Raw genomic sequence first — 27,008 nt, forward strand, 5'->3', positions numbered from 1 at the left:
TCAAAAGTTCTCAAAAACTTCCATACAATATTTGTAAAGGTGCTTACAAGTTAGAATACACATATTATGCAAATTTTATATTTGTATGCTTTCATCTGTGATGTTTATTTTATATCTGTTGTGTAATTTTGTTATTAAAATGTTATATATTTGTAAATATTTGTTTTGTCACAGCCAAACCTTTGCATCTGTTTTTGTTATTTGAGTGGAACCTTTCAAACTGTTAAAGCCTGATCTGAAAATAAGGAAAACCTTAGTGTAGAATCCTTAAGCAATATAATTGGAAAGGTGTATGGTTGTTTAGTTTATTCTTATTGGAGTTCTTTGTACTGTGTACTTCTCTTTAATGAAATTTGGAAATTCATGATAAGCCTTATAATGCCCGATAAATGCTATTTCCATAATGCAGTGATATAGTGTGACACTTAATATTAAGAGTTTTTTTCTTTGTGTGAAAATTGGATGGTAATGGTTCCATGAACAAACAGGGACCAAGTTTGACGCAAGTCTGGAAGACACTAAAACAATTCAACCTTGATGACTTATTTGTAGAAGTTGTCCTGATCAATTTTGTAAGCGATAGTTTCTCTCCTACTAATTACTATAGTTTCTGCAACAACAAATTAAAATCAACAAGGTCATGTTTTTTTAGACGGTTTTAGGACGTTTTCAAGCTAAATCCATTGGATATGAACTGGATGCATAGTGTTATTAGTTGTTACTGGCCTTGAACTAGCTTTTAGTTACTGCAAGAAATCTGAGATCTATACCTTTTTGTGCTTTGAATCAATCATATGAGTCAAACATTTCCAATTGATTTGTATACAAATGTAGTATATTCTGTTGTGCTGTTACACCAGTCCAAGGTCAGGGAAGGGTTGGGTGCCTCAAAACATGTTTCACTTGTCACTTTTAAATGTGCCTGTAGAAAGTCGCGAGCCTGTTATTCAATGATGATTGTATATCATATTTGTTATTTGCTTGTTATGTACTTTTATCATTCTGTATGTTTTCTCTTTTGAATTATTTTATATTTTGTCATGTCTGTGTCTTTTATAGCTTGCTATGCATTATGATTGATTGTTATTGCCACTTTCAATTTTTGGATTTATCTCAGCAGTTAGTTTTTATAGGTGGGTGACCTTGAAAACCATGACATTTGGGAGGAAAACTGAAAATCCTAGTCAATGTGCCGGGTTTAAACTCACAAAACTCAGTGTTGACAGCCTAGTGATACAGTAGGTTTAAACTCACAAAACTCAGTGTTGACAGCCTAGTGATACAGTAGGTTTAAACTCACAAAACTCAGTGTTGTCAGCCTAGTGATACAGTAGGTTTTAACTCACAAAACTCAGTGCTGACAGACTAGTGATACAGTAGGTTTAAACTCCCAAAACTCAGTGTTGACAGACTAGTGATACAGTAGGTTTAAACTCACAAAACTCAGTGTTGACAGCCTAGTGATACAGTAGGTTTAAACTCACAAAACTCAGTGTTGACAGCCTAGTGATACAGTAGGTTGACAGCCTAGTGATACAGTAGGTTTAAACTCACAAAACTCAGTGTTGACAGCCTAGTGATACAGTAGGTTTAAACTAACAAACCCTCAGTGTTGACAGCCTATCGATACAGTAGATTTAAACTCACAAACCCTCAGTATTGACAAACTAGTGATACAGTAGGTTTAAACTCACAAAACCCAAACGTGTCGACAGCCTAGTGATACAGTAGGTTTAAACTCACAAAACTCAGTGTTGACAGCCTAGTGATACAGTAGGTTTAAACTCACAAAACGCAGTGTTGACAGCCTAGTGATACAGTAGGTTTAAACTCACAAAACTCAGTGTTGACAGCCTAGTGATACAGTAGGTTTAAACTCACAAAACTCAGTGTTGACAGCCTAGTGATAGTTGGTTTGAACTCGCCATCTCAGTTTTGACAGCCTAGTGATACAGTAGGTTTAAACTCACCATCTCAGTTTTGACAGCCTAGTGATACAGTAGGTTTAAACTCACAAAACTCAGTGTCGACAGCTTAGTGATACAGTAGGTTTGAACTCACAAAACTCAGTGTCTACAGCCTAGTGATACAGTAGGTTTAAACTCACAAAACTCAGTGTTGACAGACTAGTGATACAGTAGGTGAACTACTTAGACCACTCACTCACAGAAGCAGTATGGGGTTTGCTCATTGTTGAAGGCAGTAGGGTTATGATATAAATGCTAGCAATTTAGTCATTTTGTCTCTGTTGGATACTTGTCTCATTGGCAATATTGAGTCATAACATAACATATAAAGAGCAAACAGACAGACAGACACACTAAAGGCTTACTCTTCACAGGGCCATTATCATAAAACATTAAGAAACATTTGCAGCAGTGCATTATCAGGTAGGAACAAACCTTCAAACATGGAATAATGAACCAAATAAGATCAGAGGCAGATTTAGAGGTTTTTTCAGGGGGCCTGCCCCCCCTTTTCTGGGAAAAAATGGTTGATTATAATAGGGAATCGCTGAAACATGACTGGAGTGGGCCCCTCTTAGGCAGTCAGTGGGCCCCCACTTATGAAAATTTCTGGATCCGCCTCTGAAGATACTATTCATTTCAAGAGAAAAAAACAATAATAATTCTGTATTGATTGATTGGTGGTTCCTTAACAACATCCAGTGAGTAAAAACAGAATATATTCATGTAAATCAATACAAATATCCACAATAACCATAAATAAATCTACCAAATGCCAGTATAATCACCTCCCTCATATGTTGCAACATTTTCTTCACAATCAGCACACGATAAAAAACACAAGGTTGCTAATGCCTAAATCTGTTTTACTCTGTGGGGAAAAAACCAACATGAGATTGACTAGTTTTATTTCATTCTATTTAACAATGTAGAATAAAAAAAATATATAAAGTACACTAGTTAACTTATAATAATAATATAATCATTGACAAACTTGATATCTTATTCAGCATAGTTTGGTGGCAATTACCAACTTACATAATTTATAACAGATTATTTATTGAATTTGATCAACACATTAATATTCCTGTCAAGTTTGATCCAGATTGGCACACAAGTTTCAGAGGTGAAATGTGAACACACGATAGACAAGTGATACTTTAAACTGATATAATTGTATTTATTGTATAGCAATATAATATTTTCCACAGAACGTAACCAAAAGTTAGCGTGCAATAAATTCTAATATTGCACTAGTGCAATAAATCTTTAAAATTCATGACGTCATTAACGACAAAATCTTAGTTTAAACCAATTTTTACTTTCAAATATTATATTCTATACAATAAAAGGGTTATTGCATGAATATTGGGGAATATTGTCCCTCGTAGAACATATATTGCACTCGCAAGCTCGTGCAATATAAAAGTCTACTCGGGACAATATTCCCCAATATTCATGCAATAACCCTATAATACTGTAAATTCAGAAATTATTGTGAGGTTTTTATTATTGCAAAAATTGCAACAGAGTTGTAAACGCAATAATTTAAACTTGCATTTTAAAATATTTTAGATGAAATTAAGCAGGATTTCCCCCAAATCGTAAAATTAAAATCGCATTTAAGTCTAAAATGACAAAATTGCAATAATAAATGCACACAATAATTTTTTAATTTAAAGTATTTATGCACTTCTAAAGGTAGGTTACATGATATAAGTGAAATATTAACGATATCCTTAAATTACCAGATGTATACTCAGAGTAGTAAATAGTACAGTTAGTCAGATCCAACTCTTCATAACAATGAGATCAAAATCATATAACAAGCATATAAATATATACAGATTTACCAATCACTATAATGTTCATGTTAATATAAAAAAATAATAAAAAATAACAGGATATTATAAAGTAATTGCATTATTCATATTTCTAAAGATAAAAAATATTCCTGAAATAGCTGCTTATTCATAACTAGTCAGGGTATGCTAATTATATGCTACTATAAACTAGAGGCTCTAAAGAGCCTGTGTCGCTCACCTTGGTCTATGTACATATTAAACAAAGGACACAAATGGATTCATGACAAAATGTATTTTGGTGATGGTGATGTGTTTGAAGTTCTTACTTTACTGAACGTTCTTGCTTCTTACAATTATATCTATAATGAACTTTGCCCATTAGTAACAGAGAAAAATATTTGGTAAAAATTTACATAAATTTACCAAATTAATGAAAATTGTTAAAAATTGACTATAAACTCCTTAAGGGGTCAATTGACCATTTAGGTCATGTTGACTTATTTGTAGATCTTACTTTGCTGAACATTATCGCTGTTTATAGTTTATCGCTTTCTATAATAGTATTCAAGATAATAACCAAAAACGGCAAAATTTCTTTAAAAATTACCAATTGGAGGGCAGCAACCCAACAACCGCTTGTCCAATTCATTTGAATATTTCAGGGCAGATATATATTGACTTGATTAACAATTTAACTCCTTGTCAGATTTGCTCTAAATGATTTGGTTTCAGAGTTATAAGCCAAAATCTCCATTTTACCCCGTTCTATTTTTAGCTGTGGTGGCCATCTTGGTTGGATGGCCAGGTCATTGGACACATTTTTCAAACAAGATACCCCAAAGATGATTGTGGCCAAGTAGTTTCAGAGGAGAAGATTTTTGTAAAAGATAACCAAGATTTACGAAAAATGGTTAAAAATTGACTATAAAGGGCAATAACTCCTAAAGGGGTCAAGTGACCATTTCGGTCATGTTGACTTATTTGTAAATCTTACTTTGATGAACATTATTGCTGTTTACAGTTTATCTCTATCTATAATAATATTGAAGATAATAACCAAAAACAGCAAAATTTCCTCAAAATTACCAATTCAGGGGCAGCAACCCAACAACGGGTTGACCGATTCATCTGAAAATTTCAGGGCAGATAGATCTTGACCTGAAAAACATTTTTACCCCTGTCAGATTTCCTCTAAATGTTTTGGTTTTTGAGTTATAAGCCAAAAACTGCATTTTACCCCTATGTTCTATTTTTAGCCGTGGCGGCCATCTTGGTTGGTTGACCGGGTCACGCCACACATTTTTTAAACTAGATACCCCAAAGATGATTGTGGCCAAGTTTGGATTAATTTGGCCCATAAGTTTCAGAGGAGAAGATTTTTGTAAAAGATTACTTAGATTTATGAAAAATGGTTAAAAATTGACTATAAAGGGCAATAACTCCTAAAGGGGTCAAGTGACCATTTCGGTCATGTTGTCTTATTTGTAAATCTAATTTTGCTGAACATTATTGCTGTTTACAGTTTATCTCTATCTATAATAATATTCAAGATAATAACCAAAAACAGCAAAATTTCCTCAAAATTACAAATTCAGGGGCAGCAACCCAACAACGGGTTGACCGATTCATCTGAAAATTTCAGAGCAGATAGATCTTGACCTGATAAACATTTTTACTCCTGTCAGATTTCCTCTAAATGCTTTGGTTTTTGAGTTGTAAGCCAAAAACTGCATTTTACTTCTATGTTCTATTTTTAGACGTGGTGGCCATCTTGGTTGGTTGACCGGGTCACGCCACACATTTTTCAAACTAGATACCCCAATGATGATTGTGGCCAAGTTTGGTTCAATTTGGCCCAGTAGTTTCAGTCTCAGAGGAGAAGATTTTTGTAAAAGCTAATGACGACGGACGACGCCGGACGCCGGACGCCAAGTGATGAGAAAAGCTCACTTGGCCCTTTGGGCCAGGTGAGCTAAAAGCAATATAGTTTTTCCTAATAGTTGGATATGGTTTACAATGAGATGAAGTCACTCCAATCAACCAATCTTTATTACTTTGAACAATACAGTTCATCACTATAGTATATATGTCCCAGCTCCAATCAACAAAAATACTTATAAACTTTATAAATATTATGGTTGGAGAAAATCTGATACAAAATTGAGATTTAAAGTTTGATTTAACAGCAGATGACAATTGATCTTCAGAAAGATTTGGAGCAATAAAATAGATTGACAACACAAATGGCCATGTTTTCCAGAAGTAATGTCTTTCAAACCCTTGTGGTAATGTATTTGAGACTGCCTATAAGTAAAGATAAGATACAAGAGAAACTGTCTTATAAAAAAGAACATAATTTCTCAATTTTCACAATTATTGGCAGTGAGCATAGACATTTAAAAATCTTAACTATAAAACATGATCTTTTTGATTAAACACTTTTGCATTCAGACTGACTTGTAAAAATCTATATTAAAGTCTATACATAAATATTCAATAAATGCAGAAGTAAAATTGTTTTGCTTAAATTATTCAAAGCAGATGAAGACAGAACAACAGTTGAAAGGATAAGACATCAAAGGACCCAATGTCATCCCCCTTTTCCCTCACCTATTTATTCTATAACACCATTATTCAGGAAAGAAAATGTTCAATAGGCAAAACAAGGTGATCATTTAAGAAAATTACTGTTTTTTCAATGACTTCATCTACACTGATTGACCTGGGAGAATCAGTGCAACTTATGAAATAATTAATAAGCACTACGTTGCAAATAAGTTTCATAACTTTTGGTAGAGACAAACTAAAGTTAGAGAACAGAAATGAAACATTCAGCAACTATTATGATTATAAAGGGGCATAACTCAAGAACGGTAAAAGGGATGGTACCAAATTTCGAACTTGATTTGACTATATTTTGTGGTAATAGGCATTGTGTATAAGTTTCAACACATTTAGTGGAGGAAAAACTAAAGTTAGAGAACGGAAACCAACCTAGGACGTACAGGAAGTACATACTTACATACAAAAGGACAATGGTAAAACTTAATGCCCCCTCCGCTATGGAGAGGGCATAAAAAAAGAACTAAAGATTGGTGTATTATATCCAGTTAAATTACCATTACTGTACAGTAAAACTGTTATTGGTATAGTATCCATGAGTCAAATTTAATAGTTTTTGTCACTTTTGTGCATGCTTTTTATATAACAAATGTAATGTGCTGTATAAAACATTTTGCAATGACATCATGGCTGTGATATTAAGACATATTTAAAATTAAATTTTTACTGAGCATATTTCTTGTACAAATTAAATGTTCAAAGTCTAAACTAAGATAAATTTTGGACTATTCATACCTGCCAACTTTTCAAAATGCCCATGGGGGTTTTACTTGCAAGATGGCTCTTTTAGTCCTACAAAACCTTCAAGGGGGCATTCAAATATATTCAAATATTGTTTTTTCCTTTCTTAATACTTTAACAAGCCTATAGGCTCCGTGTTGAAGGCTGTACATTGACCTATAATGGTTTACTTTTATAAATTGTTATTTGGATGGAGAGTTGTCTCATTGGCACTCACACCACATCTTCCTATATCTATAGGTTGCATTTCTTTAAATATTGACAATGCAATTTTCCATAGGAACTCCTTTTACGGCTAAAACTATACAACTTTTACTATGAAGTTTTGAAAAAAATCTTATCCTAGAATTGAAAGTTCATATGCACTACAATTTTTTTCAAAGGTCAAAATGTAGGGCTGTGCGGCATATTTTCAACATTTATATGCCCTGAACTTTTCAGAGTTTAAACTAACACTAATTTTCTTAACTACCCCTACCTCAAATGAAGGGTTACCACAGATTTCAATGTAAACAATATGCACATGTTTATTTACTGGTAACATTCTCAAGTTATGTCTCTTTGAGATGGAAAACAGAGAGCATTCTCCTTTGAATTGTTTTACATTGTCTTATCGGGGCCTTTTATAGCTGACTATGCGGTATGGGCTTTGCTCATTGTTGAAGGCTGTACAGTGACCTATAGTTGTTAATGTCTGTGTCATATTGGTTCTTTTGTGGATAGTTGTCTCATTGGCAATCATACCACATCTTCTTTTTTATATAACTGGGAACCAGTATGTAAACAAAATTAATTTTGAGAAACAGCTGTATTTACAAAGTGCAACCTATAGCCATTATTATATTGAATGTTTTTTTTTTAAATTGTGGACAAAATTGCTCTTTCCAAATATTTAATTTGGGAGCCTCCAGGATGAAATCCCCCGCAAATAATTAAAGTTGGCAGGTATGTCTATTGTTTTAAATGAGGTAGCATGATACAATGGCAAGATAAAGAAAGATAGAAAAGCTATTCTCAAACAATATACTATAGTATCATATATCAATTATTTAGGGTTACATGTACTACATATTTTCCAGTTATCTCCAGCTACTCTTGAATAAGTGGATATAGAGCTAATTAAGGTTCTTTTCTCTCCACACACAGTTTAAGTCTACTTTGGCACTAAATCAATTGAAAACACAATCAAAGATCTCTACTCTATATTCTATTAGGTGGGTTGCTCTCTATTCTCTTGTCATAAGATAACATTCCAATCTTGTCGAGATCGACTAGGTTGTAATATACACTCATCATCAGAATCATCTCCTATCCCATCAGCAGACATCATTCCCACAGCTTCAACTTGATGGTTCTGTACTAGGCTGTAGTCTTGTCCATCTAATAATTAAAAAAGTTCTCTTAAAAAGGCTATTGATATTAAAAAAAAGAAAAAAACAACAAAAAAAGTTTCATTTCCAGAGGTTCAATTGTTAGTTCCAATTGATAAAATATCTATTTAAGTTTTTATTATCAAATAGTTGACTTAATCTGACAGGAATAGTTGTGGATAAATGTATTCATTAATTTACCATTTAAAATGTTTACAAATTCATCTCGGAAATATGAAATGCCAATTATTTTTATAAAAGAGAGCTCAATTATGAACAAAGAATGTATACACATAGAATGTATACATATCAAAGAGAACAAATCTTACCACCAAAATCATTAATTTTCTATTCTATAAAATTGCAATGAAGATTTTTAGTGGTCTTGTTGGCACTCATACCACATCTTCCTATCTTTTTAATAGTTTCTTCAGATTTTCTTTATTGATGGAGTCAAACAGACATACTTTTTTTTTAGTTCAAATTTTTGATTTTGCTACTCTTTAAAATTCTTCCCATGGTAAACTATTCTATGCTATGTATTCATGATTTTGGTTAGTACTAACTTTTTATAGATTGAGGAAAACATGTATTTATGTGGATATGTCATTTCTTTGGTTGGCAAAAGCCTCTAAACAACACTACAGAAAATAAGTAATTCATTGAGCAATGAATTCATGGTTATCCAATACATAGAAAATACAAGAAAAATTGGTGCCTCCTGAATTTAATATAACTTCATTTTTTTCATGTTAAAACATTCATCATGAACTCTCTACCTATAGGGTTATACCATTTAAGTAGAAGCTGATATATTTGTTGGTTTTAATTTGCTTTATTTCATGGATATCATACTAGTAAGAGGAGCATATACGTAAAATGTGAAGCATAACTAGCTACAGAGAAAAATTGGCAAGATCAGTTAAGAAATGATGTGAATACCACAGAGAGAAGCTAGATAGATGGATATGCTGAACAATTTATACCTCCACCTATTGCTATCAGGAAGGTTGAGGGGTATAATGAAAACAATTGAATATTTTTTTCAGAAGGCAGACAATAGATAACTTTTAAGATTACTCTGTATTATATTATTTTTCTTCAAAGAATGTACTGGTATGAAACCTTTCTTCAAAAAGAGTAACTGCAATTTGTATCTTAACCAGTCAATTAGTTTAACTGATGTTTGCAAATGATTACCTTTTGGTACCTAACTTATAACTAATTCTTCAAATCTGTAATGAGAATACTGTCAATTAAACAAATAAAAGTTAAATCTGATCCAAATTAACAATTAATGCTGTCAATAAAATCTGTAAAGGGCTTGGACAATGTGAAATGGTCATGTTATATTACTTACCTCAAAATGAAAAACATAGTACAATCTATAAATAAATTGCTGGGTTTCCCTTAATAAAGTGTGAACACAGTCTAAAATGCTAGCTAATACTTCATCTCTCAGATTTCTTCTTGGCCGAAAGTCTTTTGGTTTACAAAAGTGTAAAGTTTTCATATGGAATAAAAATTCATCAAAGATACCAGGTATATCATTCAGTACACCATACATGCCTTTTATTTACAAAAAAATCATCAGTGGTGCTCAGTCAAAACAAAATCAACATAGAATCTGATTAAATATTTAATAACTCAAGATGACTCACCATAACAGTATACACTACATATTCACTATGTCAAAATTACAAACTAAATCTACACTAAGAAACTTGAAGGTGGCAACTTGTATATCTGTTCATTAAAGTTGAAAGACAACCAAAGATTCCAATGCCACCATATATGGTATCTGAACTAATTATGTTTATTCTAATATGCATCCATTACACTGAAATACATATCTTCCTACTTTGATCTCAACTCATGTACCGTATTACTCATAACATGCCACCTCCATGATCATAAGTGAAATAAACTATCTGTTCTAGTTTTCATAAAAATTTAAAATACAATTTGTATAAATAAATATTCCAATTTTTTAAAAGACATACATACAACTTAATTTGCTTTTAAAATAAATGCTACATTTCTGTTTATAACTGAATATCACAAATTTTCATCAAATATATAAACTGATTCTGCCTCTTTTAAATAGCATCATGAGTTATATTTGTGTGAACATTTCACCTGATATAATGAAGTTTCCCCTTGTTATTCAAATAAAAGGGCACCAAGCCTTCAAATTTCAAAATGCAGTTACCATATTTGAACACACATTTCAATCCTGCCACAATGAACCCTGAGTTTAACCCATGTTGTTTTTTTTCTATTTCAGTCTTATTGCTAGTTTCCTTACTGGCACTGGCTATGGTTACATGGAAATGTAACAATAATAAAAATTATATTTTACATTGGAGACTAATTGTTGGAATGCAAGGTTAGGTAAGGAACCAATTAATTATGAAGGTAACAATAATTATTGAGTCTACGGTTACATTGCCTTATTGTTACATTAATGCACTTCAATGGACTTGTAATATGTATTAAAATAAAACTTGAAAACTTTTATTTGAATTTTACAAAATTGCATACAATTTTTTAAATTTTCATTTGCAATATTACAGTTTCAACAAATCCAATATTGTTTTGGGAGCATGTTTTAGTATGAAGAATCTTTGGGGGAAAAAAAACCCAAGCAGCCATCACACACGAGTGATGCTGCAATATGCATGTCTGTTTTTCATACTGAACAATTCCATTCTGTGCTTTACTTTTTTGAAGTTAAAGAAACTTTTAATGTCTGTCATGCTTCAGCTTTTTTTTTTTTTTACTCTTGTGATCAAGGATTTGTATATCAAAAACCTTGTTGCATTGTTTATATTTCGTCTAATTTTTTTGTTGGAAGCATATGTGGTGTTGTAATATGACTTCATTACCGTCCTGAAAAGCATGCAGAACAAACAGAATATCATGCAATGTAAATATATAATATTCAGGATATGTAAGAAATAAAAGCATTTTTAATGACTTTAATGACCAAATTTTGAGTATTCTTTGTACTCAAAATTTGATTTGTCATTCCTCATTAATTGATTTTTTAACAAAATTCACTTTATCGTTTGAAAACTAATTAAATTCTGGTCAGCACAGAGAAGATAAAATGTAAAATAAAACTCATTTAATCCCCCAAAATACTCTGAACAATACATATACAAAATTTTATTCTTCAAATTGACATGCAAGGGGAGATAATTTTGAGGTATGACACCAACTTTCCGGTTCTGTCTGACTCAATCTAGTCAAGGTCAGAGGTTTGAAATTTGTTTAATCAGGTCCTTGGGAATGGAATGATTTTTATTCATAGAATAAATAATATATAAAAGCCAACTCAAACAATCACAAACTAATGCTATAATAGTCAACAGAATAAAAAAATGTAATGTGAGTAAGCTGAATACAAAATAAACTAACTGAACACTTGAGTATTGTGATGTTAGAGCAAACAAAGAAAATTAGTACATAGAAGAGCTAACTCAAACAATCACACTGTCAAAATGCCATATACCACAACAGAACATGGATGACTCAAGTTTAAAAAATATCTAAAGTATTGTCTACAATATCAGTTGACATAAAGACAAAATGGTGGTAAATTCAATTTAGAGAAAACAAAGATTTATCTAAAAACAATAAAAATAATATAAAATGACATACTATGCATGAAATTAAAGCAATATCATCTTGTTTTAAACAATAGTTCTTTCACATAAAAATCCAATTTATTAGATGTATTTAATACAAGTACTTCAAGAAGTTTCACATCTTAGAAAAAACAGATAAAATGGTCTTTGTTTTCTGACAGTTCAATGTTGTGACTTATTACAATTCATTAAAACAGTTCAATGAATGTAAAGCAGAATCAAGATAAAATATAATTGTCAAATATTCAGGATGTTTGAATTAGCTCTGATAAATAAAGAAATAAAATAAGCTATGAAATGTTAGTCATTAACTAGTACAGTCAGTAGGGCCACTAATTAAATGGTTATTGCCACTGCCTGTGTCCACCACCTGAACATGGCCACTACCTGATAAAACAGCATCATCTGATAGGCTAAAACTACCTTTGGATGTTTTACGTGATGGCAACAGGAAGACAATACTCAGCGCTATGACAACATGCCAGGCACTGTGTGTGTATTTGTAATTCTCGTCTGTCTCCAAGAAGGCAAATATGATAAGTCCTGTCCCTGCTAGTAAGACGCCAGGTAGAATGAATTTTAAATATCTCCATTTTGATGGATAACAGTTTTTACGTTTACGACATTGCACTACCTGTAATGTAAATAAAGATGACTGAAAATATATTAATCTCAACAAAAAAATATTCAATTTGTGAAATATGTTCCATTACCTTTTATAAATAGGTTTACAAATACTACTGCATGTAAATGAATTAAATGACTGAAAAGTACATAGCAAATGTGGATGTAACCTGAGTATATTCTAGTGCATAGAAGTACAAATATTATGACTCAGTTAAGGGAATCTGGTATTGATGGCTTATATTTGACAGGCTCTGTTAATTTATCCCAATATCTCTGGACTTGCAGAAATTAAGAACTGGACATCTGTCTACTGTCCAAAATCCAAAGCCATATGTTTATTGGCAAGATGATACACCAAACATTAAAACATTGTTTCATAAAACATCAAATTAAATACTTGAGAGAAATGACAGTATAATAAGTGTGTAATAGGGACTTGTAAGTCTAATTTAGAAGATTGCTGCACCCCTGTCATTTCAACCTTAATTCTGACATATGTTGCGTTTTATAGTTTATATGTTTATAATCAAGACCATCAATTTAGATTCCAACTATATGATAATAAATCCACTGATTTCATATGTAAAAAGTCAAAAACCTATTAATCAACAGCTTTTTCCATTTCTTTCAAAATTGGGCATACATCAAAGTACTTAAAAATTAAGTTACTTACCATTCAAGAATTTCTTTAGAGTAATTTTTAGTGAACAGTAATAAAGCAATTTCATGGTTATTTCAAGGATACATGTAATCCAACCACATTTTTCCCCCCTTAGATATAAAGAATAAATATTTAGATGTGAGTTTGACATGTCAATTTACTGTTTGATTCTTAGATAAACAAATAACTTTTTTTCGTAGATTAACCAAATATCTTTTCAAATCTGAGATTAATTTTTATGGAATTGCAATAAAACAAGACAAGAGAATTAAAAAAAATAATTTTTTCAGTTGTCAGCTGACCATGAACTTACCCAAGAAATTGACATAATAACGACACCAGTAAGAGCTGGAGCTACAAACACCCACAGTCCGTGTTTATTATATTCCACACCCATGGCTAGACATAGAGCACCAAGCATGTGGAAAATAGATCGAACTGTATCATTTAGTTGTGACATTGCCAGCAAGGTCACCCAGAAGGACATGATAGATCCATAGAAATCACAGAAACTGAGCACTCCATAATCCATCATACACCATGTATACTTCACATTATTGACATCACAGGCATGGTAAAACTACAGAATACACAACCAGATATTATTCTTTCAATAAGGTTTTTTTTATATAAATAAGGCTGTTAGTTTTCTCGTTTGAATTGTTTTACATTGTCATATCAGGGCCTTTTATAGCTGACTATGCAGTATGGGCTTTGCTCATTGTTGAAGGCCGTACAGTGACCTATAGTTGTTAATTATTGTGTTATTTTGGTTATTGTGGCTAGTTGTCTCATTGGCAATCATACCACATCTTCTTTTTTATAATTAATATAGACATCTTAGTTATTTCATTTCTGAAAATAATACAAAGTGTTTGTGTACTATTTATTAATATCAGGATTTATTTCTACATACATCTTTATTTGTTGTTTTCAAATTTCATATTATAAGATTTCTTACAAATATAAAAAAGAAGATGTGGTATGATTGCCAATGAGACAACTATCCACAAAAGACCAAAATGACACAGACATTAACAACTATAGGTCACCGTACAGCCTTCAATCAGGCTTTGGATTTTTTTCTACATTTAACAATTTCTTCATGTTACCTTAAATGCAGAAAAATGTCATTGCCCCTGTAAACATATTCAGATTTTTTGTTACTAATTAAGACTGATAAGATATGTCTTGAAATTAGATTAAATAACACTAGAACACACCCGCAAGATCCCTTTCAACAATAAATTTGTATTCCCCTTTTGTGGGCATTATGTTTCTAGCCTGTGCATCCGTGCGTTCATTCGTTCGGTTGTCCGTCCGTCTCTCCCGCTTCAGGTTAAAGTTTTTGGTCGAGGTCGACTCGACTTTCTATACTAACATAGAAAGTCCCTGACAGAATACAGAGAGTCTCTATATATTAAAGTATTACAATCGTAGTTTACATGTAGATAAACGTGAAAAATAATTGTCCTCTCTAAGTAGGTATAATAGGTATGATTCTTGCGATCTAAACACCATGATATAGAGAACGCTCTGAATGGCTTATCTATTTTTCATTTTTGTTATCTATCATACGATTGGTTGTACTTGTGTCACATGTTTTACTTATTTTAATATATATGCAACTGGTGTGACCCCTTAAATAGTAAACATTTCAAAGAAAACAGTAGACAGAATACAGAGAGTCTCTATATATTAAAGTAGTATAATCGTACTTTACATGTAGATAAACACGAAAAATAATTGTCCTCTATAAGGAGGTATTATAGTTGTGGTTCTTGCGATCTAAACATCATGATATGGAGAACGCTCTAATTGGCTTATTTATTTTTCATTTTTGTAATCTATCATACGATTGGTTGTATTTGTGCATGTTTCAGCGGAAGTCTTTTCCATGACTAAAACTTAGTCTGATGACGGAATCATATCCGGACTCCTTTTTTGTCGTTTTTCTCCCAAAATAACTCAATCTGAATAATCATAAGAATGGATGACAAAGCGACTATGCATGTTACCTATAGGACACAGAGGCATGATGATTGATTTAATGTGGAAGGAAGAGAAGCGATACACAAAATGAGGTCTTCTCGTTTAATAGTATAGATGTTTAGCTTAATATATATTTTTTTTACATTTTATGGGGAAAGTAAAAGATCTTATCATATACAAACAATAGCAAATAGTACTCACTGTAGAAAAGAACATAGTAAAGACATAAACCAGTCCTTCTACAAACATTCTACGTCTTATCGACAGGAATATTCCTGGTATAAAGAATGCATTACTGAGAGTTAATAACAACATAGTACTTAGAATTGTTCCATCAGATTCTGCCATGGATCCATCAGTACACCCATAACCTCTCCAATCTATAAATAGAACAGACACATTGGAATTAACTTAGGAAATCTGCAGAAATTATGAATGTATGGTTGGAGGGTAATAAAAGGTTTGTTACCAACACATCTCAATTCTAAGTCATCTGATTTTTTATTAAGTGAAATGTTGATCAATTGCAAAATAAAAAACAAAATCTGTGAGATATGTTTACCAAAAACAGGTACTCCCTTTGAATCAATAATGGAAAAAGCTGCAATTCGAATTAAATACTTATCTTATGACGAACTTATAAACGTTGAATAAGATGGCAATTTAATAATAACGTCTGGACATTGTTTCAACACTTGTGAGCCTCAAGATATGCCCTGTGTGCATGCTTGACCTAGGTTCAAGCTGTCAATATAAAGTTAAAGCAGACATAGAATAGGGAATAGACATGCACAAAGATATATGAATATGTTATACCTATACATCCTTCATAGCAATTTACATTTGCTAGAATATAATAATACCTGATAAACATTCACAGGAGCTGAACAACAACATCCCACTGAAAAACTCCTGACAATTTCCCTTCCCACCACACTTGTTGTCTACACATCTTGTCACAAAAACTTGGGTCAATACTACAGGTAGTTTTAAACATTTTTCTTCAGTCCTGAAAAATACATTGAAAATAAGAAAGTGGAAATTTCTTATTTCCTTCAAGTCATAATAACATAAACTAGGTCTACACATTATTTTCTTATCTTTTTTGTTAAACAAGAGGGTAAAGTTTAAAGAGCCTTTAAACAAGTTTTGAAACTGAAATATTTTTAACATAACTTGTCTTAGCATCTTATATTCATCAAAAACAAGAATGTGTCCATTGTACACGGATGCCCCACTCGCACTATCATTTTCTATGTTCAGTGGACCGTGAAATTGGGGTCAAAACTTTAATTTGGAATTAAAATTAGAAATATCATATCATAGGGAACATGTGTACTAAGTTTCAAGTTGATGTAACTTTAACTTCATCAAAAACTACTTTAACCAAAAACTTTAACCTGAATTTCGCACTATCATTTTCTATGTTCAGTGGACCATGAAATTGGGGTCAAAACTATAATTTGGCATTAAAATTAGAAAGATCATATCATGGGGAACATGTGTACTAAGTTTCAAGTTGATTGGACTTCAACTTCATCAAAAACTACCTTGACCAAAAACTTTAACCTGAAGCGAACGGACGCACAGACGGACGGACGAACGGAGGCACAGACCAGAAAACATAATGCCCCTCTACTGTCGTAGGTGGGGCATAAAAAAACCCACATCTGTGTTGATGTTTATAATCCCTCCTACTGACAAAACCTTCAAATGTTTTTTTTTTTTTTATACAACTTACAGTAATCTTTATAAAAATAAGTCTAGCCTATAACATTGCATGAACATTTCAAATCATTTGGATTTAAGGGCATACGATACAGTTACAGGGTAGGTAATGACGTTGCTAACGTAAAATGTTATTTTCGCAACGTCAAACTATGACATATCGGGAAAAGATGCATTTTTCGACTATTCATTCAAACTGATTTAATTTGAAAACGAGTGCATGGACCCCTATTTTTTAAAACGACATTTTGTTTCATTTTGCAGGAAGTTTATGTGGACCAAATTTTATAAAACTGTAAATAGAGGAATTTTTTTTAATTTTGATAAATATACAGCAAAAAAATACGATTTTTTCTTAATTCATGACCATTTGAAAAATATGAGTTATTTCTGAATAAAAAATGCATAATTTTTTAGGATACTTATAAAATACAAAAATTACAAATTATCTAACAAAAAACAACTTGTGTTTATCTTTTAAAACAAAAAAGTTATGGCTTTCTTTCGAAAGGGAAAATATGGCCACAAATCCGAATTTTGAGCAAAAATACAAAATTTCGACCTCATTTAACTCAAAAAGTAGCACATGAAGGTATATTTTTTATTACATATTTGATTTAAGCAGGCAAAAACTAGCCTATATTGAAATTTTCATCAAACTGTAAATACAGGATCAAAACTGTATCGTATGCCCTTAAACTGTATATCCTTGTTTTTCTGAGTAGGGTTAACGTTATTTCATATTGTTGTTAAAACAATATCTTCCAATTAATAAATGTTGATTACATATATATTACATCAAATGGTTGTTAGGTTATCAGCTGACTACTGTTAAGACCATGTTGTATTGATTAAGATGCTACATTTAAATTTGTTAAAAACTGGAGTGAATTACTTACTTGTTTTTGTTGTAACAAGCACTTTTCATTCCCAAGTACCATCGTCCGCCAGAAGGATATGGGATGTAAACTTTGGATGTTGATGCTGTCTCAGATGTTGAGTTTACAATCAAACTCACCCCTCCTGGACACTCTGTAACAGTTGTTAGTGAAGGAATGGAAGATTTCATAACACACAGGTATACCTTGGCATCTTGTTGAGGATGCTTTAAAGATTGAACATAAACTCTGTCATTTTATATACAACAACAACAACAACAATACTTTATTTCAAGAGGGTTACACAGTTAGCTATACATGTATAACTAATCTTCCCTGAGGCCCTCATCATGAGAAATCAAACAAAATGCAAACATATACATTGCATACATTAGTATAAAAAGTCAAGTATGATAATAATGTTCAATACAACTTGATAAAATGTGATGAAAAAATAAACATGATGACATGATCAGTTTTTAATATAATTGATACAGCTAGGTTGATTTCAATAAATGATCTGTTATTTTGTATTTGAAAGAATTAACATTTGTAATATTTCTTAACGGTATACAGTTAAACCTGTAAATAGCAAGCATTCACTGTAGGTATATCAGTGCCCTTTATAAGGAGATTAAAATTATCAAGTTTTTTAATGTACTTGGTGTCCTTTTCCTAGCTTTTAGCAACCATGAGTTATCATGTATCAGTACTTCGAGGCCTTGTCTTTCTGAGGCTAATTCTTGTGCTTAGTAGTTTTTTCTTATGTTGTGCTGTAACACACTGTCTAGGTAAAGGAGAGGATTTGGGACAATGTGAGTGCTCATAAACATGTTTAATTCCTCCACCCTTTTATGTGCCTGTATCAAGCCTGTATTCCAGTGGATGTTGTTTTTCACTGTCAGTCAATTTTTATCATCAGTTATTGCTTTCAGCATACCATATATCAGACAGGCTATTATTTTTATAAATTGAAAATGCTTCATATTTTGTCATGCAGGGGCCTTTAATTAACAGTTGTATGTGGTGCCAATTAGGCCTAGTTAGATTTTATTATTTCACACTAATATAAAGACAAATAAAGCCATTTTTATTCTGTTCCAAGAAACAAGTTAAAAGATGATAATAGATAAATTCAAAGAAATACTAAATGCTCATCAGTTCCATGGATCAGGTGTGCTAAAAATGTTGCTATAATATTATACCTACCACATATAGATGTGATGTAGTGAAAACCACTTTTAATGTCCCTCCAGCATCTCTCTCTGTGGACAAATCAAAGTACGTCAGAAGGACTTGTGTATCTGGACAGAACAACCTCATGTTCGGCCATGGGTAAAGGAATTGGTCAGGGAAGATGAATATTGAGAGGAAATCCTCATTCATGATGTCAAATCTTCCCATCTGTTGAAGTTGAACACATGATGAGTTAGTAACTGGAGGGGCTGGTTTAGGTTTGTAGTGTATAATCTGAGTTTGGTTATCATCTTCTTCAACTGGGTCAACTGGTTCCCCAACTATATACTGATTCATTAAACAATCTGCAAAACATACATTTATCAACTGTTATGTCTAAGATGGCACAAAGTTCAAATGTCATTGGAAATTGTTTTTCCCATATGTTTGAACTGAATCATATCATTATTTTATAACCTTTTCTAGTATTTTCAATGATGACTAATTTCATGCTAACAAGAAGATCCTTAATATTCAATGTGTTAACTTAACAACAGAATGAATGATAGCCTGTGCAATAATAATTGGGATAAAAACTCTAATTTGGCATTAAAATTAGAAGGATCATAACATAGGTAACATGTGTAATAAATTGCAAGTGGATTGGATTTTCATCAAAAACTATCTTGACCAAAATATTTAGCCTGAAGCTGGACAGACCAAGACGATGAATGAACAGACAAAAGAACACACAGACAGAAACACACGATACCCCATAAGAGGGGCATACACATTTTCGATTTCCTATAACTGAGGTAAAGTTAGTTCTACTTCAAACACAATTTCTATGCTTACTTTGAGTATTAACTTGAAGACTGACATTCAGTTCTGTATCATTGGCCTGTAGATAAGGTACAATTCTGATGTAACTCCATTCTTTGATGAAAGGTGATTGGTAATCCAACTGACATGTGTCAGAAGTGCAGTTTACATTGGTATCCAATGACACATTAGGAATATGACCAGAAGCTGCTGCTATGAGGACAGGACAGGAAGAAGTATTAGAAGTGTTTACAGAACAACCATCCACTAATACAGAGAATGATGTAGTTCCTTCTGGGACTGTTAATCTGGGGATAAAAATATCTTGTGTACTATCAATTACAATAAGTAGCAGACAATAGCAGAAAATGAATGAGTGTAGCTTCAAGTCAAAGATATTTATTACATATTATTGTTATTTGACACTTCACATCTGTAACTAGACCTACATGTATACTGAATCTTTTCAAAGAATTTTACCTCAGAAACATAATTTATCTAATCATGATTAATCATATGCTTATGTCCCTTTCAATTTACATTTATCAAAATGAAAAAAGGCTTCCTTCTCCCTTTATATTTTCTTTTTGAGTTTAACTGTGGTCTTTTAAAAATTACCTAACAGTATGGGTCTTTCTTCATTGTTGAAGGTCTACAGTGACCTGTAGAACTGTAGATGGTTTTGTCTTTGTTAAAAGCATGGCTTCCAAAACGGTCATATATTCCGGACAATTGTATAATGTCCGGTAAAAGTCCGGCTGGGCAAAGCATGAAACGGTCATCTACTTTTTAGTGTTCAAGGCTTTCTTAAGAGACCGTCATTTTAACATAATTCACGATCTTTTTGACCAACCTTTTGCCTTTATCACCCACACATTTCCGGTCATAAAAGTGACATGATGATTAATTACTATCTAAACAACCCCTACTTCAATACTTTCTAATTTTAATCAAGGCCAATTTGTTGTTAGACAGCTGAAATCTACCCGTTCAGGTGACAGGTAAACTATTTTCGGTACCGGACATGGTATAAATTGATCGGTCTATTCAAAGTTATTTTCGTACATTTCAGCCATTTGTATCTAATTGATTTTGTCTAAAAGATTGAAATTATTAAAAGAAATACGTTTATAAACATGTTTTGGTGAAAAACTTTAAAAGGTTTTAAATGAAAAATCATCAGAACTACGTTGTATGAACTAGAACTTGTGTGGGCATGTGCGCAGGTCGGAAATCTAAATATGCATCCTACATTTCTTCAAAATAAATTTAATTATCATTGATACCTGTATCATGTGTATCTAACTTTCATTTTAAGTATTTTGTTGAAGAAATAACATGGAAAGAGCTTCTTCACTCAAGTCATGCTTTGTATTGTACACAGACTTTTACGTATCCGTTTCTGGTCCATGTTTTACCATTGTCAAGTCAACATCCCGTTTTAGAAAAATGTGATTTTAAAAACAAAAGTAAAGTTTTTGAGAACATCATTTTGCACAAATAAAGAGTCTTATGCAGAAATGAGCTCGCTGATGTGCACAGTTCGAATAATGCACTGCCACTTTAACAGTTAACGCCAGACCATCAAATACTATCAAAGTTAAGTTTAATATCGTTTTTTTTAAACTAATGTCAATCATTGGGATGGTCATCTGATTACCATAATTGCCTTTTGTGACTTAGTCTTAAGGGAGTAAAATCGGGATCAGATATAAAATGTCCGGGTGGCTCAAATATTTTTTGGAAGCCCTGGTTGAAAATTGTCTCTAAACCCATCATACTTATTCTTCATAATTTTGTACCAATTAATATATTTCTAACAGTTATCTGCTTACATCATAATGTTTTCATTTTCAATTAAAATAAAATGTATCTATCATAAATAACAAAAAAAAATCTCCTTTTATTGAGAATTCTATGTTTACTTACTTGATGGTTTTAGATTTGTTGGCAGGCAATACAAAATTATACAACTTCCCTGTTGAAACTTCGTCAATATCAACCATATATCTAGATATGACTCGGATACCCATACCATACACACAGTTTTTCTTATTCAGACCCTAATAAAATAAAATAAGGATATGTCACACAAAATTCACCTGTCATTGATTTTTTTTGTTCATTTTCATATTGAATCTTTTGTGATGTTTTTTAAAATCTTCAATTTTCTATGTTGAAGTGCTTTCACTCAGTTTATGTACATGTAGTTCATGCTCAATTTTATGGTAAAACAAGTAACATGTAAGTACAATAATCTACAATGTCACATCTGTTTAGTTTCATTGCACATAAGTTCAAAATAAATGAATCTATGAAATATTCAATTCAAGAAGTAAGACCAATCTGATATTTACTTGAAACTTTTAAATGTTGTCTTTCTTGTTTTGTCATAAGATTGACATTGTGTTGAGATTTTTGATTTGATAAAAGTTGAATATTGTCTAGTGACTCTAGTCTATTGGTTTTTTATGACCTTTGGTTGCTATCCTAATGAAATATATATACCAACATTTTTTATTCATCTGTTTTAAGATAAACTATATACAATTTATATGGCCTGCTGAAGAGGTGACTATCCAAAATTGTCAACCCGAGTAAGGTTATTAACCCGATATTCAACGACTCAATGGGTCATAATTGTTTTTTATACATAAATTAGGCCGTTAGTTTTCTCGTTTGAATTGTTTTACATTGTCATTTCTGGGCCTTTCATAGCTGACTATGCGGTATGGGCTTTGCTCATGGTTGAAGGCCGTACGTTTACCTATCGTTGTTAATTTCTGTGTCATTTTAGTATCTTGTGGAGAGTTGTCTCATTGGCAATCATACCACATCTTCTTTTTTTTTATAATTATCATACTGAACGAACAAATAACAATAAAATATTGTAACAGATTGTCAAAACACTTAGGTTAAAAAACTATTTTGTGTCTATTGTGTGAAATTTCAGGTATATATGTAAAACAAAGGTAGACTCTTTCTGTAATATATTGATGGCTCTGTTCACAAGAGATATCGTCGACACTAGATGAATTTCCAAGTCTTGTTTGGTCTTGTTTCTGCATCATTTGATGGACTTCTAACCTAGCCGTTGCCATATTTGTTTTTGTTTATCTGATGTTAAGTGACGTCATACTTTAAAGGGAGTTAACTCGTGATCATTGAGGTACGACAAGGGTTATTTACTGGGGAATGATAGGGTTTTTCAATGGAGGCTTCAATTTGTTGGGATTATTCATTGCTCCTGCCAATTTGTGCAGGGAAAACATTGAAATTAAACTACCTATGACACATGATTCCATATGAGCCAATCAAATATATTACTATATAATGTAAGGTATACTAATAGCCATTGTCAATAGTTTTAACAAAATCTGATTGTTTCTATTACCGCTTGTAAATATTGTTTTTGTGCTCTTGGTAGAAATCCTCCTAAGAACCATGATCCTGACTTAGGCATCTTTATGGAATAAGGTAGTGTCACATTATTTGTTGTTAGTTTCAGGTGATGGCTGTCTTCAATATGGAAATTTTCTGGATATGTTTCATTGTATGGTGTCACAAGTGGATAACTGCCTTGCCTTATATAGCTGTAAAGATATATACAGTAGTTAAACATTGAGTTCTTTTAATTGCAAGAATGGGAAAAATCAAAGTCCATACACTATAATATTTAGTATGCTGCACATACCAGAGGCTCAAAGGATCCTTTTTAGTTCACATATTGACTGGATCTAAGTATTACCAGTTTCAAACCATGTCTCAATCGTAAAGTTTTCTATCTTGTTATGTTTACTTTTTTTTGGGCAAGAGCACTACAATGTATTTACAGCTGTAAACAAATTATTAGTAATTGAGGTTGTTTTGAAGCTACAGGCTGTGAAGAATGAATCTGAAAGCACATTACACAATATGGCATGCTTACATAAAGCCTGCTATCTAATTTCAGGAAATCTGATTTGTAGGTCCTGTGAAAAAATTGATGGAAATTTCCTAGTCATGGACAGGCAGGGGTAACCCCCCTTTTTTTCTAGAGCTTGGGTGTGATAAAATATATACTATAGAGATAGCTCTTATAAAATGCTTGATAATAACAACTATTGGAATCACTTTGAAAATTGTTAAATTCAATTTCTGTATATTTGTAACTTTAAAAAATTTCTAAATCTTATGTTATATTACCGGTACTACATGTTGTACTTACATATAGACATCCTTCTGTGGACATTTTGGCAGTGTGTCAGCACTTATATCCCATAATACTTCTATAGTACCCTCTGGAATGGTGTACTTTGTTAGACTGACTGACTTATAACCTTTATAATCTGAGAGTCGCACTGCTGTAGTCCATTCCACTTCTGCTGAGTAAGCTGAAAAGTTCATAAAATTGAGAATGGAAATGGGTAATACAAATGTATATCAAAGAGACAACTCAACCAAAGAGCAAACCTATATTGACCGTGGGATTCTATAAAAATCAGTTTGATTTATACACAAAGCAATAAAAAAATCAGTTGAATTTATACCCATAGCGACAATGACAAATCCTCACTAAATGACTGTCCAAATGACTGTAGACATGGTAGAAGACAGGCTGTTAAATAAACTAATTATGGAAGAAGAAACCTGATAATTTAAATATGAATCTTTTCAGTCAATTTCATTATTGTACACTATATTAAGAAAACCCTGGATCAACAGTGATAATGCATGTACATGTATCCTATGTTGTTTTTCATGTAATCAGTGCATATAAACAAAGATCTGGATGGATACAACAATGATCACAGAACTTAGCCTATCGCTGGTAATCTTTCCTAACTTACAATGATCACAGCACTTAACCTATCACTGGTAACCTCTTTTCTAACTTACAATGATTACAACACTTAATCTATCGCTGGTAATCTTTCCTAACCTACAATGACCACAGCACTTAACCTATCACTGGTAACCTCTTTTCTAACTTACAATGATTACAACACTTAATATATCGCTGGTAACCTTTCCTAACCTACAATGACCACAGCACTTAACCTATCACTGGTAACCTCTTTTCTATCTTACAATGATCACAGCACTTAACCTATTGCTGGTAACCTTTCCTAACCTACAATGACCACAGCACTTAACCTATCACTGGTAACCTCTTTTCTATCTTACAATGATCACAACACTTAACCTATCGCTGAAACCTTTCCTAACCTACAATGACCACAGCACTTAACCTATCACTGGTAGGTCCTGTGAAAAGATTTATGGAAATTTACTTTTCTCTAGTTTGCAATATTGTACATTTATTATTTTGGGACCTTTTTAAGCTTATAATCTAGAATTGGTTTTGCTCATTGTCGAAGGCCTTACTGTGATCAGTAGTTTGTCATTTAGTATTAAGAGCGAGTTAACATACTTGTAGTTGAGAGTTGCAACATTTTAAAGGCACTGCATATATATATATATCTAGCACTTCACCATATTCTTAATTGGTGGAGGCATCACTGTATATAGAAAATGATATCACAAGTTCTACAGACTAGCGTATGGTTCCTTTACAAAGTCAAAGGGGGTAAAGATACAGAGATAAGGTAAGGTAGATAACGTTATCGTTTTCATGGTCATGATGGTGGTCGGTGTCTAAAAGGACATCATGCATGCTTTACCTTGAGGTTTACATGGTTGTAGTAGTAGGGCTATAACAATTATAAACCATATTAAATGATTTATATCAAAATAACATCCATGTTTGTACATTTCGATTGACAAAATCCGACAATCATGCTTTGTTTACATCAGCCACATGATAATGACTGAAGATTGGAAAAATGGGAAGTAACTCTTCACTTTGGAAGCACTAATGACAGGACGATTGCCCGGATAGTGACAGGACGGTTGACCGGACGAGATATAAATAGTCATTACTTTTTTGTTATTCATTAGATTTGTTTGATATTTGTAGACCTTAAAGATATTAAAATATATTTTATGAAAATCAAACAAAATAAGTGAAAACAAATATTTTTGAGCAAATAAAGTTGACCGGACGGTATTCACACTCGCCTTTATACGCCATATACATATATTCAACTGGTCGGCAACAAGTGTTAATATCTCTTTTGTTTTACAATATTTGTCAACAAAATTCTGGAATCTGTGAAAATAATAAATATTGGATACGAAAATATAAACTTCATAGTAAAAAAGAATGTTTTTCTCCATAAAAAGTTGACCGGACGGTATTCACATTCGCCGATGTACGCATTAATCATATTGAACTGATAAAAAAAAGTGTTAATATCTTATTTGTTTTACAATATTTTTACACGAAACTAAGAAATCTATGAGATCAATAAATACTTGATATAAAAATATAAACTTTATAGTACATAAAAATGCTTTTCTTCAAAAAAAAGTTGACCAGACGGAATTCACATTCGCCGATATATATGCCTTAAATATATTGAAATGATCGACACAAATGTTAATTTCTCTTTTATTTTACCATATTTGTCCATGAAATTAAGAATTTTTGGAGATTTATGAATATGTTATACGAAAATATTAGATTTATAGTAAAAAAAAAATATTTTTGAGCAAATAAAGTTGACCGGACGGAATTCATATTTGCCGATATATGCTTTAAATATATTGTACTGATCAGACACATATTAAATATCTATCCATGAAATTAAGGAATCTGTGAGCTTTATAAATATACACTTTATAATAAAAACTTTGAGCCCAAAATGTTGACCTGGGTAAGTTCACCACACACGTCCAGCACACTAGAAGACCTGGGGCCGTGTCAACGAAGCTGTCCTAGGACTAGGACATGTCTTAGGATGGTCTTAGGACACGTCTTAGTCTTAAGTCAGGTTAATGAAAGTCTCCTAAAATAAGATATGTCCTAAATTTGGTCCTAAAGTTAGGACATACAAATAGGTGTCTTAGGATAGTCCTAAAGGT

General features: G+C 32.2%; 1 protein-coding gene across 2 annotated transcripts; it reads right to left on the reverse strand.

Annotated features, from left to right (window-relative positions):
* Positions 1-2,858: 2,858 nt before the first annotated feature.
* LOC143056907 (post-GPI attachment to proteins factor 6-like) lies at positions 2,859-25,863 on the reverse strand. 2 transcript variants are annotated; one of them, XM_076230103.1, is made up of 12 exons: positions 25,706-25,863; positions 24,250-24,415; positions 23,437-23,635; positions 21,972-22,105; positions 20,076-20,350; positions 19,254-19,585; positions 18,066-18,271; positions 16,302-16,447; positions 15,640-15,818; positions 13,760-14,026; positions 12,582-12,792; positions 2,859-8,515 (listed from the first exon to the last, which is right to left on the reverse strand). In XM_076230103.1, exons 1-12 carry the CDS (start codon positions 25,794-25,796, stop codon positions 8,373-8,375), a joined length of 2,349 nt encoding a protein of 782 aa, XP_076086218.1. In that variant the 5' UTR covers positions 25,797-25,863; the 3' UTR covers positions 2,859-8,372. The 2 variants fall into 2 exon arrangements, with proteins under 2 accessions (XP_076086218.1, XP_076086209.1); XM_076230094.1 differs by having other exon boundaries at positions 12,546-12,792.
* Positions 25,864-27,008: the final 1,145 nt, after the last annotated feature.

The sequence above is a fragment of the Mytilus galloprovincialis genome, chromosome 1 (assembly GCF_965363235.1).
Source record: "Mytilus galloprovincialis chromosome 1, xbMytGall1.hap1.1, whole genome shotgun sequence".
NCBI lineage: Eukaryota > Metazoa > Mollusca > Bivalvia > Mytilida > Mytilidae > Mytilus > Mytilus galloprovincialis.